This window comes from Mesoplodon mirus (assembly GCF_964341445.2).
Source record: "Mesoplodon mirus genome assembly, chromosome: 19".
Taxonomy (NCBI): Eukaryota; Metazoa; Chordata; class Mammalia; order Artiodactyla; family Ziphiidae; genus Mesoplodon; species Mesoplodon mirus.
In genome coordinates, this window is record NC_138995.1 from 54,027,070 (window position 1) to 54,043,960 (window position 16,891).

Genomic DNA, 16,891 nt, shown 5'->3' on the forward strand with positions numbered 1-16,891 from the left:
TATAAACCTTCAGTCTTGCCTCAGGCTGACATCGACTCTCTTGCTTTCTGCCATCATACAAACCAGTGGTCCCCAACCTTTTTGGCACCAGGGACTGGTTTCGTGGAAGACAATTTTTCCACAGACTGGCGGGGGGATGGTTCAGGCAATGATGCGAGCAATGGGGAGCCATGGGCAGCAACAGATGAAGCTTTGCTCGCCCACCACTCACCTCCTGCTGGGGGGCCTGGTTCCTAACAGGCTGCGGACCGGTGCTGGTCCACGGCCCAGGGTTGGGGACCCCGATATAGAACACCGAGAACTTGGTCTCTTGATGCTGGTCCATCACATTGGCAACATTTTGCTAATCAGATCTTATGAGCCTGAAATAGCATTTAGTGAGGAGGTTGGCAATAAACGCACGGCTGATATCAGTCAGTCAGTGTCCAATCTGGAGACACAACAGCACCAGTTACTTGAACAGAATCATATCAGCTATTTTTGTTTGTTTCTTTGTTTTGTTTTGGTTTTTGGGGGTTTTTCTGGCTGCACCTCGAGGCATGTGGGATCTTAGTTCCCTGACCAGAGATCGAACCCGTGCTCCCTGCAGTGGAAGTTCGGAGTCTTAACCACTGGACCGCCAGGGATTTCCCCTCTTATCAGCTATTTGAACAGAGAGAATTTAATACAAAGAATTGTTTACTAGGGATTCCCTGGCAGTCCAGTGGTTAGGACTCCATGCTTTCACTGTTTAGGTCCTGGGTTCAGCCCCTGATCAGGGAACTAAGATTCTGCAAGCCACGCAGTGCAGGCAAAAAAAAAAAAAAAAAAAAAAAAAATTGTTAACTAGATGTAAAGTTGTTAACCCACTAACTGAAAGAGTAAAAAGAAATCTAATGGATCCTGAAGGTAGCAGCTGGAGGAAGCAGCCACCACCCTGAGGGCTAAGGGGAAAGGGGAAGAAGTTGGAAAGATTAAACCTTAGAAACTCAGACGAGGTTCCCAATAGAGTTGAAACTCAGACCTTTGCTCTTTGTCTGGTATTGCGGATATTTGGTGGGTTTTTTGGATTTGAGCAACAACTTATACCTGGGTATAACTTGTGTGTGCTGCTTTAATCCCTTTACCAAGCAACCTGTAAGGCTTTTCATTTTGAGGGAGGCCCAGAGCATGCAAAAGCTCTGCAGCAGGTCCTGGCTTCATGCAAGCTGATCTGCCACCTGGGCCTGATGACCTGGCAGATCCTGGGAAATGTAGAGTGCTGGTGGCAAATAGGGAAGCAGACACTAAGAGGTGACTCGCATGCAGACCTCTAGGGTTTTGAAGCAAATCATGCTGTTTTCTGCAGATACTATTCTCCTTTTGAGAAACTGCTCATTACCGGGCCCTGCTAGACACTGAACACCTACCCATGGACAGTGAGTGACCCTGTGACCTGAGCACTCATGTGACCTGGGTATTGTCATTTTTGCATCAGTCAGGGGTCTACCGGGAAACTAATCACTCCAGATATTTGTGGGTTTTAAAAAAATATTTATTAATTTATTTAATTTTTGGCTGCATTGGGTCTTAGTTGCAGCATGCGGGATCTTTGTTGCGGCATGCAGGATTCTCCGCTGCAGCGTGCAGGCTCCTCATTGTGGCCTGCGGGCTTCTCTCTAGTTGTGGCGCACAGCCTCAGTAGTTGTGGCACGTGGGCTTAGTTGCCCGGTGGCACGTGGGATCTTAGTTCCCTGACCAGGGATCAAACCCGCATCCCCTGCATTGGAAGACAGATTCTTAACCACTGGGCCACCAGGGAAGTCCCCAGATATTTGAATGAAGAGAATTATTTACTAGGAATAAAGTTGCTAACTAGTTAACTGAGAGGGTAAAAGCTGAAGTCAAGGCAGGAATCAGCAGTTTTTCTGCAAGGGGCCACATGTAAATATTTCCGGCTTCCAGGTCGTCCTGTCACTACTCAACTCTTCCACTGTGTGGAAAGCAGTTGTAGACAATACCTAAACAAGTGCGCCTGGCTGTGTTCCAATAAAACTTTATTTACAGAATCGGGCAGATGGTCTAGACTTGGCCTGAGGGCCGTAGCTTACACACCCTTGCTCTCTCTCAGGCATCAAGGAGGCAGCAAGGCAGGAAGTGGCTCTGTCTCAAGTTCTGAAGGAGCAGAGAAGAGCTGAAACTCGGAAACTTAGAGGAAGGGCTCTGTGGGGCGGAAACTCAGACCCCGAGGAGGGGGCACGCGCCAGCTGGTGCTGGTGCCCCAAGAAGGGCTGGGCGAGGCTGGTTCTGCAAGTGCTGGGAAGCTGCAGACTGAACTTGTCTGCTGCCCCGTGGAAGAAATGCTGCTGCCTTTGGTGCAGAAAGGCTGGGGACCCGAGAGTAGACCAGAAGGAGCAGGTAACTCTCCTCCCTCCAGCCTTGCAGCCTTCCTCTAGTGCCCCCTGTTGGCAGAGCCTGTCAGGGAGCTGATGGCCACAGCACAGGTGGTTTGCACAGAGCTGGTGTACAGGGTGGGCTGGGGCAGGGGGACAGTCACAAGTGCTTTGGTTGGTGTTTAGGCGTTTAGACAATCCCCCTGTCATTTCTACAGGTGGCTTATCATTTGGATTCTTCCTGATTTCATCCCAGAGATTAAACTGTCAGGGTTCCCTTGGGGAGGGAAGTCTTCTCTAAGGAACAGGTGTCCCTTTTGGGAAATGAAGGGGGAAGAGGAGGAGGTGGAAAGGGGGCAGGGGTTTCAAAGACTCTGAGAGGAGTCTAGAACTTGCAGCATTTAAGGATCTGTCTGTCCTCCATTCGGAATTCATCTCAAATCGGACCACCTCCTCTCCACCTCCACTGGCCCCGCCCCCAGCATCTCTGTGGGCATCTTTAGTCAGTTTCCACTCTTGCCCCTGTGGTCTGTTCTCAGGGCGGCCAGATCACGTCACCCTCCGCTGCTCACACCTTCTGATGTGATGTCCTCTGTTGCCCTTGGGGTAGAATCCAGCCCCCTTCCCCTGGCCTGCAAGGCCCTGCAGGGCTCTGGTCCCCACTCTGCTACGTTTCCCACCCCACCCCCCTTTCTGCTCCAGCCACCCTGGACACTGTCTTAGGTGCAGTGGGAAAGCCACCCAAGGGTTTTTAAACAGGTGACTCTCATTTTGGATGGGGGGGTGTTATGAGCAGAGGCAGGGGCCCAATGAGGAGGCTGTCCTTTGCCAGGACAGACCTGCTGTGGGTGCATAAAAATAAAGATTCCTGTATTAGCTGACATTGTTCCCAGCGATTCACATATTAGTCACGAGAGTGGCAAGTGCACAAGAAAGGAGAAAACCAGGACTTCCCTGGTGGTCCAGTGTTTGGGACTCTGCTCTTTCACTGCCGAGGGCGCGGGTTCGATCCCTGGTTGGGGAACTAAGATCCCACAAGCGTGGGGTGTGGCCAAAAAAAAGAGGGGGGGAACCCACTCCTTACTCTCAACACCCAGGAATTCCCAGGGGTAGGCTCTGAATCCGGTGTGTTCTGGGCCCTTGCCACACGTGGCCGCCTCTGGATTCTGCCTTGGGGACGTGCCATCTCTCTCTCACCCTGCCGTAGTTGTTTCACCTGTGATGTCTCTCTCTACTCTTGGCTAATCTTCTGGGTCTGTCCTCTTTCCCTGACATCGAATTGTCTTTCAGATCTCTTCTCTCCTAGACCCTGGATGTCATTTTGGGTCCACGGGATCTCTCCCCGACCTTGGTTTTGTTTTCAGCCTGTGCCACCTCTCTGCAGTATCTTTGGGGCCTGTGCCCTCTCTCCCCACCCCAGTTCTGTCCCAGTCTGTACCACCGCATGTGGTCTCAGTCTCAGCCCCTTGGGGGGTGAGTGTGTCCCTCCTCCCAGGCCAGTGATCCAGGACCTTGACTCTTATTTCAGCCCCAGGGGGAGGGCTCTACTTGAATTTGGAGTCAGTGCTGGGGCCCGGTTGAGCCCTGGGCGATGGAATCATTATGCCTGGAAGAGGCATCCTGGGAGCTGGGTTCCAAACCCAGGAGACAGCTCACTCCCCTCCCCCCCAATTTTACAGAGGACCAAACTGAGGCCCAGAGACATGGAAGCCCCTGCCCCTGGTCACCCAGTGAGCTTGGGGCAAAGCCAGGGCTCTCTACTCCCATTCCCAGCCCTTCCCAGCACCCTGCCCCCTCTGTCATGTATGTGCACACGTGAGGCCACGTGTTCGGGTGTGTGCACTGTGCCTCTAGGGAATGCCCCCCACGATGTCATCACTCCTGTACAGTGCACGTGTTTGTCTGCCTGAGTCCATGTGGACAGCATGTCACTGGGTCAGCCTGTGTCTGGGCACGCATGTGTGGACATGGTATGGTGTGCACATGTTGGTGGTATAGACCTGACCGTGTACAGTGCTCACGTGTGCAGTGTGTGTGTGTGTGTGTGTGTGTTTGTGTGTGTGAAGTGCCAGGTTTTTTCCCAGCCTGTGTCCTGCCCACAGCTAACGACTGGCTGACGTCCACTTGGGCAAGAGCGAGATGGCCCCTTTGGGTCAGGCATTCCATTGTGTCAGCCAGACCCCAGCACATACCCTTTTCTCTGCCATACCCCACCCACTACCCACCCTTCACCACTTCAGACCTGGACCCCAGCCACCCCTCCCCGACTCAAGACCACATGCAGCTTCTCCTGAGTTCATTATCTCAACTGAGCCAGGCATGGTCCTGTGTGTCAGGGGTGGCTTCATGCACACATCTAGGTCCCTGGTGTCTGCCAGGGGCAGGAGAGTGGAGGTCGTGTCTCTGCTTTATGGTCCCCAGCCCCTGCCTTTACTCCCTAGTGCCTTTTCCTCTCTGAGCCTCAGTTTCCACTTCTATAAAATGGGCCTAGTAGTGGCCCTCAGGGAGCTGTTAAGAGGATTATACAAGATAATCTATATAAAGTGGCATCTAGCATGGAGCACTTGATAAATGTTACCTGTTCATTGTTCATACAGAAGAGAAAACCAAGGCTCCAAGAGGGTCCTGAGTGGGTCAGCGTCCAGGCATCTCAACTCCAATCTCAGGCTCTCTCTTCAGGACACCGACATGGTGGGAGTGGTGGGGGTCAGCGGTAGGTTTTATAAAGCAGGGTCTTAATGATGAACTTGACTGGGGAGCAGGAGAGATTGGATGAGACAGGGCAGCCGGGCAGGAAGGAGGCCACAGGAGCCGCTTACAGCAGACGTGAAATGACAAGGGTCCAATTGGAGGCCCAAGGTGCACTCTTTTCTTTTTTTTTTTTTTTTTGCGGTACGCGGCCCTCTCACTGTTGTGGCCTCTCCCGTTGTGGAGCACAGGCTACGGACGCGCAGGCTCAGAGGCCATGGCTCACGGGCCCAGCTGCTCCGCGGCCTGTGGGATCTTCCCGGACCGGGGCACGAACCCGTGTCCCCTGCATCGGCAGGCGGACTCTTAACCACTGCGCCACCAGGGAAGCCCCCGAGGTGCACTCTTGGATCCAGTCCCCTGGCTCCTTCTGCTGTCCTCTCTCTGCCTCTCTCTCAGCTTCTGATATTCTAAGTCGCTTCCTCAGTGCGTTCTCTCTAACTGCCCATCTGTCTCCCTGGCCTGCCCATCTGCCCCCGCCCCGCTTTCCCTCCAGCAGAAGGCAGACCTGGCTGTGGCTGCGTTCACCATCACAGCTGAGCGGGAGAAGGTCATCGACTTTTCTAAACCCTTCATGACCCTGGGAATCAGCATCCTCTACCGCGTGCACATGGTACGGTTCCCCTGGAGACGTGGGGGTGGGGGTGGGGGTGGGGGCTGGTGCTGGGGCCGGACACCCAAGGGAGGCAGAAGCTGTGGGCTGGACCTCGGATCGGCTGGTGGGGCTCATGGGCCCTGGGGCTGGGGGAGGGGCTCAGGTCTGTGTGACTCCGGCTCTCTTTCACTCCGTCTCCCACCAGGGCCGCAAGCCTGGCTACTTCTCCTTCCTGGACCCCTTCTCCCCTGCTGTATGGCTCTTCATGCTTCTGGCCTACCTGGCTGTCAGCTGCGTCCTGTTCCTGGCCGCCAGGTGAGTCCACTACCTGCTGCCTGGGAAGGAGAGGGCGGGGAGGAAGCACGAGCTGGGGTCTCCATGCCTGACCTTTCTGTCGTCTGTCTGGACCATCCTCGGCCTCCACTTGGGGCCTTGGATTCCCTGCACCCTCCCTTCTCCCTTTCTGGCCCTGTCTCTGTATTTCCTTCTTGTGGTTCTGACTTTTGCTCCGTGGTTCTCTCTGGGCCTCTCCCCTTCCCGTTCTTTCTGTCTCCCTCCCCTTTTGCCTGCACTGTCTCTGTTTCTCTCTGTGTGTGTGTGTCTCTCTCTGTCCATCTCTGTCTCTCTTCCCCTCCGTTTTTGTCCCCCCATCTCTTCTGATCACGGTGGCTCTCTCTTTCCTCTGTTCCTCTCCTTTTTCTCCCCATTCCCCGTGTCTCTCCACAGGCTGAGCCCCTATGAGTGGTATAACCCGCATCCGTGCCTGCGGGCACGTCCCCACATCCTGGAGAATCAGTACACGCTGGGCAACAGCCTCTGGTTCCCCGTGGGGGGCTTCATGCAGCAGGGCTCGGAGATCATGCCCCGGGCGCTGTCCACACGCTGCGTCAGCGGAGTCTGGTGAGAGGCTGCCTGTCTGCCCCAACCGGGGTTGGCGGAGGTGGGGAGGAGGGCGGGGGGGGTTCTGAGGCCTGGGCCCATTCCCCTGTCCCACACCAGCTGTGTGACAGGAAATGGGGTGGGGGCAGCTGAGCCCCAGCTCTGCCACTCACTGGCTGTGTGACCTTGGGTCTCCATGCCTCAGTCTCCTCATCTGAAAAACAGGGATAAAAATGCCCATGTCTCAGGTTGTAAGGATTCGGTGTGGCTAAGGGATGAGAAAGTGCTTCTGCTGACCTGAGGGGTTATAATCAGGACAGTATTGGCCTTGTTACTGCTGTCTTAGACATTGCCTGGGCAGTCACAGAGACACTGGAATCCTTAAACCAGGACAGCCTTCACTGTCCAGACGCTGAGGCTGAGGCCCCAGACAGGGATACCTCCCTCAAAGTCCCACATGGATCCCATAACTTTTTTTTTTTGGCCCCACCTCGCATGGCTTGTGGGATCTTAGTTCCTTGACCAGGGATTGAACTCGGACCCTCAGCAGTGAACGCACCAAGTCCCAACCACTGGACTGCCAGGGAATCACCCAGACCCAGTAACTTATTTTGAACGGAACTTATTTTGCCCCCAAGACAAGCTCCAAGAACCTAGGTGTCAGAGAGCAGACACTGACAACTGGTGGTGTCTGGCCCATAGTTTAAAAGTTTTTGAATTAGTTGGCATTTAAAAATTGGGTAAATTCACTTACAAATTCAGATTTCTCTTTTTGTTTTGTTTGATTTTGGCCAATCTGCGTGGCTTGCGGGATCTTTGTTCCGGGGCACAGCAGTGAAAGCCCGAAATCCTAACCACTAGGCCACCAGGGAACTCCCCAAATTCAGATTTCTCACTTTTCTCAAAGATTTGGGAGATCTGGTAGTGCTCGGGTGGCATTCCCACCTGGCGTCGATGCCTGTTCCACTGGCCTCAGTCCTCTCTCCCTCCTTCAGTCACTTTTTTTTTTTAATTTTTTTTTTGGGGGGGCTGCATTGGCTCTTTGTGGCTGCACGCAGGCTTTCTCTAGTTGCAGCGAGGAGGGGCTACTCTTCACTGCGGTGTGCGGGCTTCTCATCGTGGTGGCTTCTCTTGTTGCGGAGCACGGGCTCTAGGCGCGCGGGCTTCAGTAGTTGTGGTGCACAGGCTCAGTAGTTGTGGCTCGAGAGCTCTAGAGCGCAGGCTCAGTAGTTGTGACGCACGGGCTTAGTTGCTCTGCGGCCTGTGGGATCTTCCCTGACCAGGGCTCGAACCCGTGTCGCCCGTATTGGCAGGCGGATTCTTAACCACTGCGCCGCCAGGAAGTCCCCCTTCAGTCACTTTCTGGCCTGGCTTCCATAAGCACTCACATTTGCCACCCTATCTTTGAAATAGCAGCTGGGCTTGGTTGCAGTTCATATAACTCTTCTCAGCTCCTTTTCCTCATTAGAACCACAGAAAGCCAAGGAGCATGCTTAGGACAAGGAATATTCTCTGGTTTTAAGGATTAGAAGATCGAGACCCAGAGAGAGGAAGTGGTTTGCTAAAGAGCATGCATTTTTTTTCTTTTTTAAGATTTTATTATTTATTTATTTATTTTATTGGCTGCGTTGGGTCTTCCGTTGCTGTGTGCTGGCTTCCTCTAGTTGCAGCGAGCGGGGGCTACTCTTCGTTGTGGTGCGAGGGCTTTTCATTGCAATGGCTTCTCTTGTTGTGGAGCACAGGCTCTAGGCGCGTGGGCTTCAGTAGTTGTGGCACGCGGGCTCAGTAGTTGTGGCTCTCGGGGTCTAGAGCACAGGCTCAGTAGTTGTGGCGCACGAGGCTTAGTTGCTCTGCGGCATGTGGAATCTTCCCGGACCAGGGCTCGAACCCGTGTTCCCTGCATTGGCAGGCGGATTCTTAACCACTGAGCCACCAGGGAAGCCCTCTGGAAGCAATTTTTTTTTTTTGCAGTACGCGGGCCTCTCACTGTTGTGGCCTCTCCCACTGTGGAGCACAGGCTCCAGACGCGCAGGCTCAGCGACCATGGCTCACGGGCCCAGCCACCCTGTGGCATGTGGGATCCTCCCGGACCAGGGCACGAACCCACGTCCCCTGCATCGGCAGGTGGACTCTCAACCACTGCGCCACCAGGGAAGCCCTGGAAGCAATTTTAAACCCAAGGAATCTGGCTCCAGATTCCATGCTCCCAGCCCCTCCACTAGTCAGCAGTCAGCCTTCTAGATGCTGGGGTCACTGAGGGGGGCACCACCAGTGGGGCGCATGGCCACAGGGGCAGGGTGGCAGTGGTGGCTCCAACCTGTAGCTCACCCCTCCCACCCCTCAGGTGGGCCTTCACCTTGATCATCATCTCCTCCTACACGGCCAACCTGGCTGCCTTCCTCACCGTGCAGCGCATGGAGGTGCCCGTGGAGTCGGCCGACGACCTGGCGGACCAGACCAACATTGAGTACGGCACGATCCACGCTGGCTCCACCATGACCTTCTTTCAGGTGGGGCCCCCGGAGCCACCCAGGCTTGGTTTCGGGATCCCCGCTGTGCACAGAAGCTCAGGGTAGGGCAGTGCATTCCTCAGAAGGTTCCCGCGGGGCCCGTAGGAAGTAAGCTGTCCCGTTTGGCTTGGACGCAGGTCTCCCTGAAGCAGGCTGGGCCCTGGGTATATATGGTTGAGCATCTGCTCCCAGCTTCTCTGAATAAGGCCTGGGAACACTGGGAAGACAGGGCTGGGTGTCAAGCCGAGCCGAGGCCCAGGGGTGGAAGAGAGAAAAAGGGTTGAAAAACAGGCTGTGGCCACTTCTTCCCAAGCCTTCGGTGCTCAGGATCCTCGCTGGGCTGGTGGGTGTGGGGTTGGCTTGGATCTGGCCTTGAGCAGTCTGTCTGTCTTGTGTGTCTCCTCTGTCTTCGGCCCTTCCTGTCTTCCTCTGGTCTCCCCGCTCTCTCGGGTTGAGAGAGACTTTCTAGAGGGCAGGGGACAGGGCTCAGGGGAAAGGCAGGAGTGGAAAGACCCTCACCCATCTTCCCCTCATGCGCCCTCTGCCCAGAATTCACGGTACCAGACGTACCAGCGTATGTGGAACTACATGCAGTCGAAGCAGCCCAGCGTGTTTGTCAAGAGCACAGAGGAGGGCATCGCCCGCGTCCTCAACTCCCGCTACGCCTTCCTGCTCGAGTCCACCATGAATGAGTACCACCGGCGCCTCAACTGCAACCTCACCCAGATCGGGGGCCTCCTCGACACCAAGGGCTACGGCATCGGCATGCCGCTGGGTATGGCGGCAGTGGGGCGGCGTGGGAGGCCGTGGGTCCCCAGGCAGCTGAAACCAAGCTGTGTGAGCAGCCCAGGGAGTAGGCCAGGCCCTTCCCGAGCAGGCTGGGTGTGCTGCGTGTGGCCTCCTAGCTGTGTGGCCTTGGGAAGGTGACGCCGCCTCCCTGGGCCTCTGCGCCCTCCACCTGCCTATAAACAGGCCTAGGAGCGATCAGCTCCAGCCCTGGAGGGCTGTTGGGAGAACCCGGTGGTACTGTGCACAAGTGAGTGCGTGTGAGCCGTGAGGCTTGCTGTCTTCCCCCGTGGGTCCGAGGGCCCCTCGAGGGTGAGGACCTGGTTTTATTTACTTCATATTCTCTGCACCAAACCCACAGCCTGGCTCAGAGCAAGTGCTCCAGCAACATAATGGATGTTGCTGGATGGGTGGAAGGGAGGGAGAGGGAAGGAGGGAGGGAGGAAGAATGATGGATGGATCTGCCAGGGAGGCTTGGACATGCTTTTCCAGGGCTTGGTGCTGGAAACTCACCACCAATTTTGCTACCAAATTTTGGCATTTCGGCTTTTAAACCCATCTATATTGTGATGACCACTGCATTTCTTAGCTTTGACTACATAACAAATTACCCCAAATCTTAGCAGCTTTGTGGTAGGGTCAGTGCTGTATCAGGGAAGCAGTATAGCCTGGTGCTTTGAGGGACAGGCTCTGGAGTCACAACAACCTGGATTCAAATCCCAGCTTCCTCCCTGACTCAGGCAAGAGTGTCACCTGCTTCATGCGGATAATGAGGGTGGTAACACGTGCCTCACAGGATTATTGTGAGACTTAAATACACTTCTGTAGACCAAGGGTCTGGCACATAGTAGGTGCCTGATAAATACCAATCACCCCACTTGCCTGTATCCGTAGTTCCTGGCACCTGGTAGATGCTCAAGAATTATAGTAGTGAATGAAGAAATGAGTAGAGGGTAGGATATGGGTGGGATGTTTGGGGCCCAAGGATGGTTTAAGGGGAGGATCTGAGGGTAGAGAGGAGAGAGGTGGTCCAGGGTTGGGGCCACGCAGAGGAGAGGTGTGGCTGGGATTCGTTCACTTGGCAGATCTGATGCCCTACTGTGTGCCAGGACTGCTCTGGGTGCTGGGATGCCACAGCGGGGAGCTAGCTGCTCAGCCCCCACCTCCAGCCGTCTACTAGGGGTGCAGACAGACAGTAAACACGTAGCTTTATAATGTGATGTCAAGCAGTGCCAACTGCTCTGAAGTAAGTAAGGGGAAGAATGGACAGGGAGTGGGGTGCTTGCCGTCATTTAAAATAGAGTTAGAGAAGAGCCCCTGAGGCACCCTGTGTGAGCAGAGTCCTGAGTGAAGTGAGGGAAGGAACATTCCAGGCAGAGGCAAAGGTTCTAAGGGAGCCCCAGGTGGTGGGACCAGTGAATGCAGAATTTTGTTGAATATTTGAAGATTTTTTTTTCTAGCTGCAAACAGAGCCATTGGAGAGTTTTAAGCACCAGAGAGGCGTGATCTATGGCTATGTTTCTGAAATTGTCCCTCTGGCTGCTGTGTTGAGAAGAGCCTGGCAGGGAGAGAGTGGGGGGGGGCACAGGGAGGGGGACCGGTGACAAATGTGACAAGTGGGGGCTTGGCCCAGGGCTGGTTGCAGGGGAGGTGGCGAGCAGTAGTCAGATTTGAAGGTGGGCAGGGAAGGTGCTGGGGATGCGGCAGAGGGGGGAGGAGAGCAGCTGCAGAGGGGAGGGAACATCTGGGGTTTGGGCAGGCAGGGCTCCAGTGTCCCGATGACCGTCCACCCCACCGTGTGCCCGGTCCAGGCTCCCCGTTCCGGGATGAGATCACACTGGCCATTCTGCAGCTTCAGGAGAACAACCGGCTGGAGATCCTAAAGCGCAAGTGGTGGGAGGGGAGCCGGTGCCCCAAGGAAGAGGACCATCGAGCTAAAGGTCAGTCACCCCTGCACGCCGTGCCCTTCCCAAAGGCCCCTGCCGCCCCTGGCCCACACAGCCCAACCCCTGGCTCTCCCCCTCCACCCCCAGGCTTGGGCATGGAGAACATCGGCGGCATTTTTGTTGTGCTCATCTGTGGCCTCATCATTGCTGTCTTCGTGGCAGTCATGGAATTCATATGGTCCACGCGGAGGTCGGCAGAGTCAGAAGAGGTGAGGGGGCTGGCGAAGGGTGTGTGGGAAGAAGTGGGACCCCAGGGGCAGGGGGTGTGAAGACTATGGCATTGGGAGCCGTTACTGGAGGACTGAGAGGGTTGGGGGGCTGGGAGCTGGGGACGTGAGAGGATCAGAGCGACTCCAGGGGTCCAGGAGGTCCATGAAGAGGTGACAGCGGGGAACTCCCTGACGGTCCAGCGGTTAGGACTCTGCGCTGTCACTGCAGAGGGCCCAGGTTCGATCGCTGATGGGGGAAAAAACTAAGATCCCACAAGCCGCGGTGCGGCCAGAAAAAAAAAAAAAAGAGGCGAGAGCAGACGGAAGACGGGAGAGAGGGTCCACAGACATGAGGAAGGACAGGGGGGAAGAGGGCGCAGGCAGAGATGAGGCTGCAGGGGAAGGAGTGCGGAGGGGCAGAGAGAGAAGGATACGGGGAAAGAATGAGGCGGTAAAGCACGAAGAAACAGGAGGAGAGACGGGGCAAGGAGAATGCAGCGGAATGCGACAGCAGGAAGGCAGACTTGCTGGCTGGTCTCAGCCCATACGCGGGCATGGTGGTCCCCAGCCATACTCCTGCAGTGCTAACCCCGCGGGCCCCCGTGCTCCTCCGCGACTCCAACCTTTCCCTCTCTCTGCCAGCCTCCAGCCCCTCCTCCCCCTCCTTGCTTTGAGCCCGTGACCTTGCTTCTCCTGGCCTGAGAAAAGCAGAGGAGTCGGAAAGCATGCCAAGCCCCACCTCTACATCCGGCGACCCTCCTGCTTTCTCCACTCGCCCCGTTAGTGACTCTAGATGAACATCCACGCTTCTCGCTAAGGCTTCTCCACATGCGCCCCGTCTCCTCCTCTCTCGCCTTCCCAAGGACATTCCTCAGCTGTTCTCTCCTTCCCTCCAGCATCATCCACTTTTCTCCCTCTACTGGATCAAGCCCGGCAGCATACAGATGTGCTGTCATTTCTCCCATCTTCAAGGAACCCTCTCTGGACCCCGTTTCCCCTCCTAGTCACCACCCCATTTCTCCCCTTCTGTTGTAGCCTTGACAGGGTGTGTCCCTCTGCTGTTTCCAGTTTCTGTCCTCCCATTCCTTCTTGGACACACTCCCATCCAGCTTCTGTCCCCACCCCTCTTCTGAAGCCAGTCTTGCCACCAGTGACCTCCGCATCTGAAATCCAGCGCCTGAGTCTCCGGCCTCCTCATCGTGAGGCAGCCATGGGCTTCAGCACAGCCGGTCACTCCCTCCTCACAACCCTCTCTTCCCTGCTCCTGCCTCATTTTCCTCCTACCTCTCTGGCACTGTTTTGTTGGGGCGCCCTAGGGCTCGATCCTTGGACTTCTTCTCTTCTCTTTCTCCATTCTCTTGGCGATCCCATCCAGCCAAATGGTTTGTAAGACCATCTGTGTGCTGATGACTCCTGTATTATTTATCTTTTGCCATGTAACAAATTATCCCCCAATTTAGCAACTTAAACCAGCAAACTTCTCTCAGTTCACAGTGTCCATAGGTTAGGAATCTGGGAGCAGCTTAGCTGGGTGGTTCTGGCTGCCCAGTGTCTCTGGTAAGGTCATGGTCATGATGTTGGCTGGGGCTGCTGTTGTCTGGAGGCTCGACTGGGGCTGGAGGATCCACTTCCAGGATGGCTCACTGTCTCAAAGTGTACCTGTGGGGTTTTAATTTATGGAAGTGACTGAGCAGAAGAGGCCAATGCCAGTGAAAGAAGAATTTATTACTTACATTACCTGACAGGAGGGGGCCTACCACGATAGGGCCACAAGGAAAGCACCAGATTTGGTCAGGAGGCAGAAGAAGGGAGAGAGAAACCTAGGGCAGAGCCTTTATTGGGGTTTCCATGAGAAAGGCAAGGCAGCTAAGGAAACGGCTTAGGACTGGGCAGTGTGAATACTGTCAGCAGGCTCTGGACTAGTGGGGTGGTCTCTAATTGTCTGGTACCGGCCCTGGGTTGATTTAGGGCAGGGGAAATATTGGCTTGGTGTGTGAGAGTCAGATAAAGGGGGCGTATAGACTCAGGATTGGTTGGTTTTCATGTGAAAGGCAGGTTCCCAGCCCTTTGCTATCCCTAACAATTGGCTAGCTCTGGGAGGGCAGTCTCTCCCTGGCTAGCAAGATGTTTCAGATGTCAAAACATCCTAAGATAGAGAGAATAAAAATACACTCATTCACATAGCCGTTGGCAGGAAGCCTCAGTTCCTCACACAGGGACTTCTCCGTAGGGCCGCTTGAGTGTCCTCACGCCGTGGCAGCTGAGTTTCCCCAGAGCGAGTGATGCAAGAGAGAGTCAGGAAGAAGCCAAAATGTCAGCTGACCTAGCCTTATTCTGTTGGTCACACAGTGAACCCCATACAAAGGCAAAGGGGAGTACACAAGGGTGTGAGCACCCCAGGGGCAGGATATGGAGGCTGCCTACCATAACCCTCAAATGTGTATCCCTTACAGGGACCTCTCCCTGAACCCACGTTTGTAAATTCAGCTCCATACTTGACATCTCCACGTGGATGTCCACCAGGTAGTACGTGACATCACGTGGCCAACACAGAGCTCCTGCCCACCCATCAGGCGGTGCCATCATTCCAGTTGCTCAGGCCAAAATACGTGGAGTCACCCTTCACTCCTCTCTCTTTCTCACACCCTCTATCTGATCTCTTAGCAAAAACTGTTGGCTCCACCTTTGAAATATACCCAGAAATCAACCCCTTCTCACCTCCTTGGCCACCACCACCACTGTGGTCCAGCCACCGCCATATCCCGTCTGGTGATCGTAGCAGCTTCCTAGTGGGCCCCCTGCTCTTGCCCTTGACCTCCCTACAGTCTGTTCTCAACACAGCTCCAGAGCGATCCTGTGAAAGCACAGCAGTCCTATGCTTAAAACTCTCCAGTGGCTCCCGTCTGGCTCAGAGTAAAAGCCAAATCCTTACAGTGGCCTCTGGGCCTTACACAAGCCGGCCCCCATTGCTCCCCTGACCTCATCTCCTCCCTCTCCCCTTTGCCCACCGCACCTTGGCCACCCTGACCTGCTCCACATTCCTGCAGCACCTCACACCTGTATCCAGCTGAATTGTCTGCCTTCCCTCCTGCCAGGCCCCACGCAGCTCATCCTGCACTGCCTTTGTCTACTTGCAGGTCCTCTTCTCTGAGTCTCCCCTAAAGACCCGCCTCAAAATTCAGCATCACTCCCCACCCACACCCCCACCTATTTTCCCAATTTAATTTTTCTCCAAAGCCCTCATCACCATCTAACGTACAACTTACATTTACATATTTATGTTTTGTCTCTGCACACTGGAATATAACCTCCATGAGGGCAGGGACTTCTGTCTGTTTTGTTCTCTGCTGTATCTCCAGTGCCTGAAACAGTGCCTGGAACACAGTAGGCGGTCAGCAAATACATCTGGCAATAGTGCGTGCGTGAATCAGTGGCCGAGGATGGAGAACGAGTACGAGGGAAGGACTAGAAGCAGTTAGAAACTTCCGAGTGAAAAGGCAAGAGGAAAGAGTAGGAAGAGGGGAGCGTGGACCGGAGGTGAAGGGCAGATTTAAGAACAAATCCAAAGAAGAAGGGAGACGGGAGCGAGAGGTGGAGGAGACGCAGGAGTTGAGAGGTGGAGAGACGAGACAGGAAGAGCACGGGGTAATAAGGGAACTGTGAGGGAAGAGAATGGGAAAGGAGGAAAGGGTGGAAGGAAGAGAGGAGGTGAAAGGGTGTGCAGGAAAGAGAATGCGAGGTGGACACAGGGGTGGGGCAGGGAGAGCAGGAGGGTGTGGAGAAGGTTGCCGAGAGGCAGAGGGGAAAGGAGGGGGGAGGGGCGGCGGCAAGGAGGTCGCAGACAGTGACCACCGCGCCCCGCGCCGCCCCCAGGTGTCGGTGTGCCAGGAGATGCTGCAGGAGCTGCGGCACGCGGTGTCCTGCCGCAAGACGTCGCGTTCTCGCCGGCGCCGGCGCCCGGGAGGCCCAAGCCGGGCCCTGCTGTCGCTACGCGCCGTCCGCGAGATGCGCCTCAGCAACGGCAAGCTCTACTCCGCCGGCGCGGGCGGGGATGCGGGCAGCGCGCACGGGGGCCCCCAGCGCCTCCTGGACGATCCGGGGCCGCCCGGCGGGGCCCGGCCCCCCGCCCCCACCCCTTGCACCCACGTGCGTGTCTGTCAGGAGTGCCGGCGCATCCAGGCGCTGCGGGCCTCCGGAGCCGGCGCGCCCCCGCGTGGCCTGGGCGCCCCCGCTGAAGCCACCAGCCCGCCCCGGTCCCGGCCCGGCCCCGTCGGTCCCCGCGAGCTGGCCGAACACGAGTGATCACGGGCGGGGCCGGGCGGGCGACCGGACTGACCGCAGGGACTGGGCTCGCCCCAGGCCCCGGCCGCCCTCGCTTCCCTGGTGGGCGAGGGACGGGACTTGTGCCCCCGCGCGCCGGACGCCGCGATTTTGCCTTCGGTTCCCGATGAAGTCTGAGGCTCGGCTCCGGAACCTGCCTGCGCCCCCTAATGGACTCGCCAGAGGGTGCCGCGGACACCCGCACTCCGTCCCCCACTGCGAACAAGAGGAGCGCAGGAACCGAGGACTCCAGGGGCCGAGGACTGCAGGGGCTGTTCCCGGAAGCGGAAAGCAGTTCGCGGGGAGAACCCCATCCTGGGACTGCTCGGGCTCCCCAAGACTTAACGCAGCCCTCCCCACTTCTGGAGAAGTGGGAGGCCTCTGGACAGATGGGTGTCCCCTGGTGCCCCTCGACTCTTCTCTTTCTCTCTTTTTTTTGGGGAGAAACCTCGGAATTTCTATGAGACCCCCACAGGGAGGGGGTCAGTTGGGCCCCCATCCCTCCCCCTGCCACACCCCAGTCCCCGTTGGAATAAAAAAAGAACAA

The 16,891-nt window shown here is 56.0% G+C and overlaps 1 protein-coding gene across 4 annotated transcripts in view; it reads left to right on the top strand.

Moving 5' to 3' along the window:
- Positions 1 to 16,891, top strand: part of GRIK5 (glutamate ionotropic receptor kainate type subunit 5) — a 48,943-nt gene extending 32,052 nt beyond the window's left edge. For all 4 annotated transcript variants that reach the window (XM_082608130.1, XM_082608128.1, XM_082608129.1 and 1 more), the window contains 8 exons: positions 5,599 to 5,712; positions 5,900 to 6,009; positions 6,421 to 6,594; positions 8,918 to 9,083; positions 9,633 to 9,858; positions 11,681 to 11,809; positions 11,903 to 12,024; positions 15,898 to 16,891. In XM_082608130.1, coding sequence (XP_082464256.1) covers positions 5,599 to 5,712; positions 5,900 to 6,009; positions 6,421 to 6,594; positions 8,918 to 9,083; positions 9,633 to 9,858; positions 11,681 to 11,809; positions 11,903 to 12,024; positions 15,898 to 16,326 — 1,470 coding nt within the window. In that variant the 3' untranslated portion in view covers positions 16,327 to 16,891. The remainder of the gene's footprint in view (positions 1 to 5,598; positions 5,713 to 5,899; positions 6,010 to 6,420; positions 6,595 to 8,917; positions 9,084 to 9,632; positions 9,859 to 11,680; positions 11,810 to 11,902; positions 12,025 to 15,897) is intronic.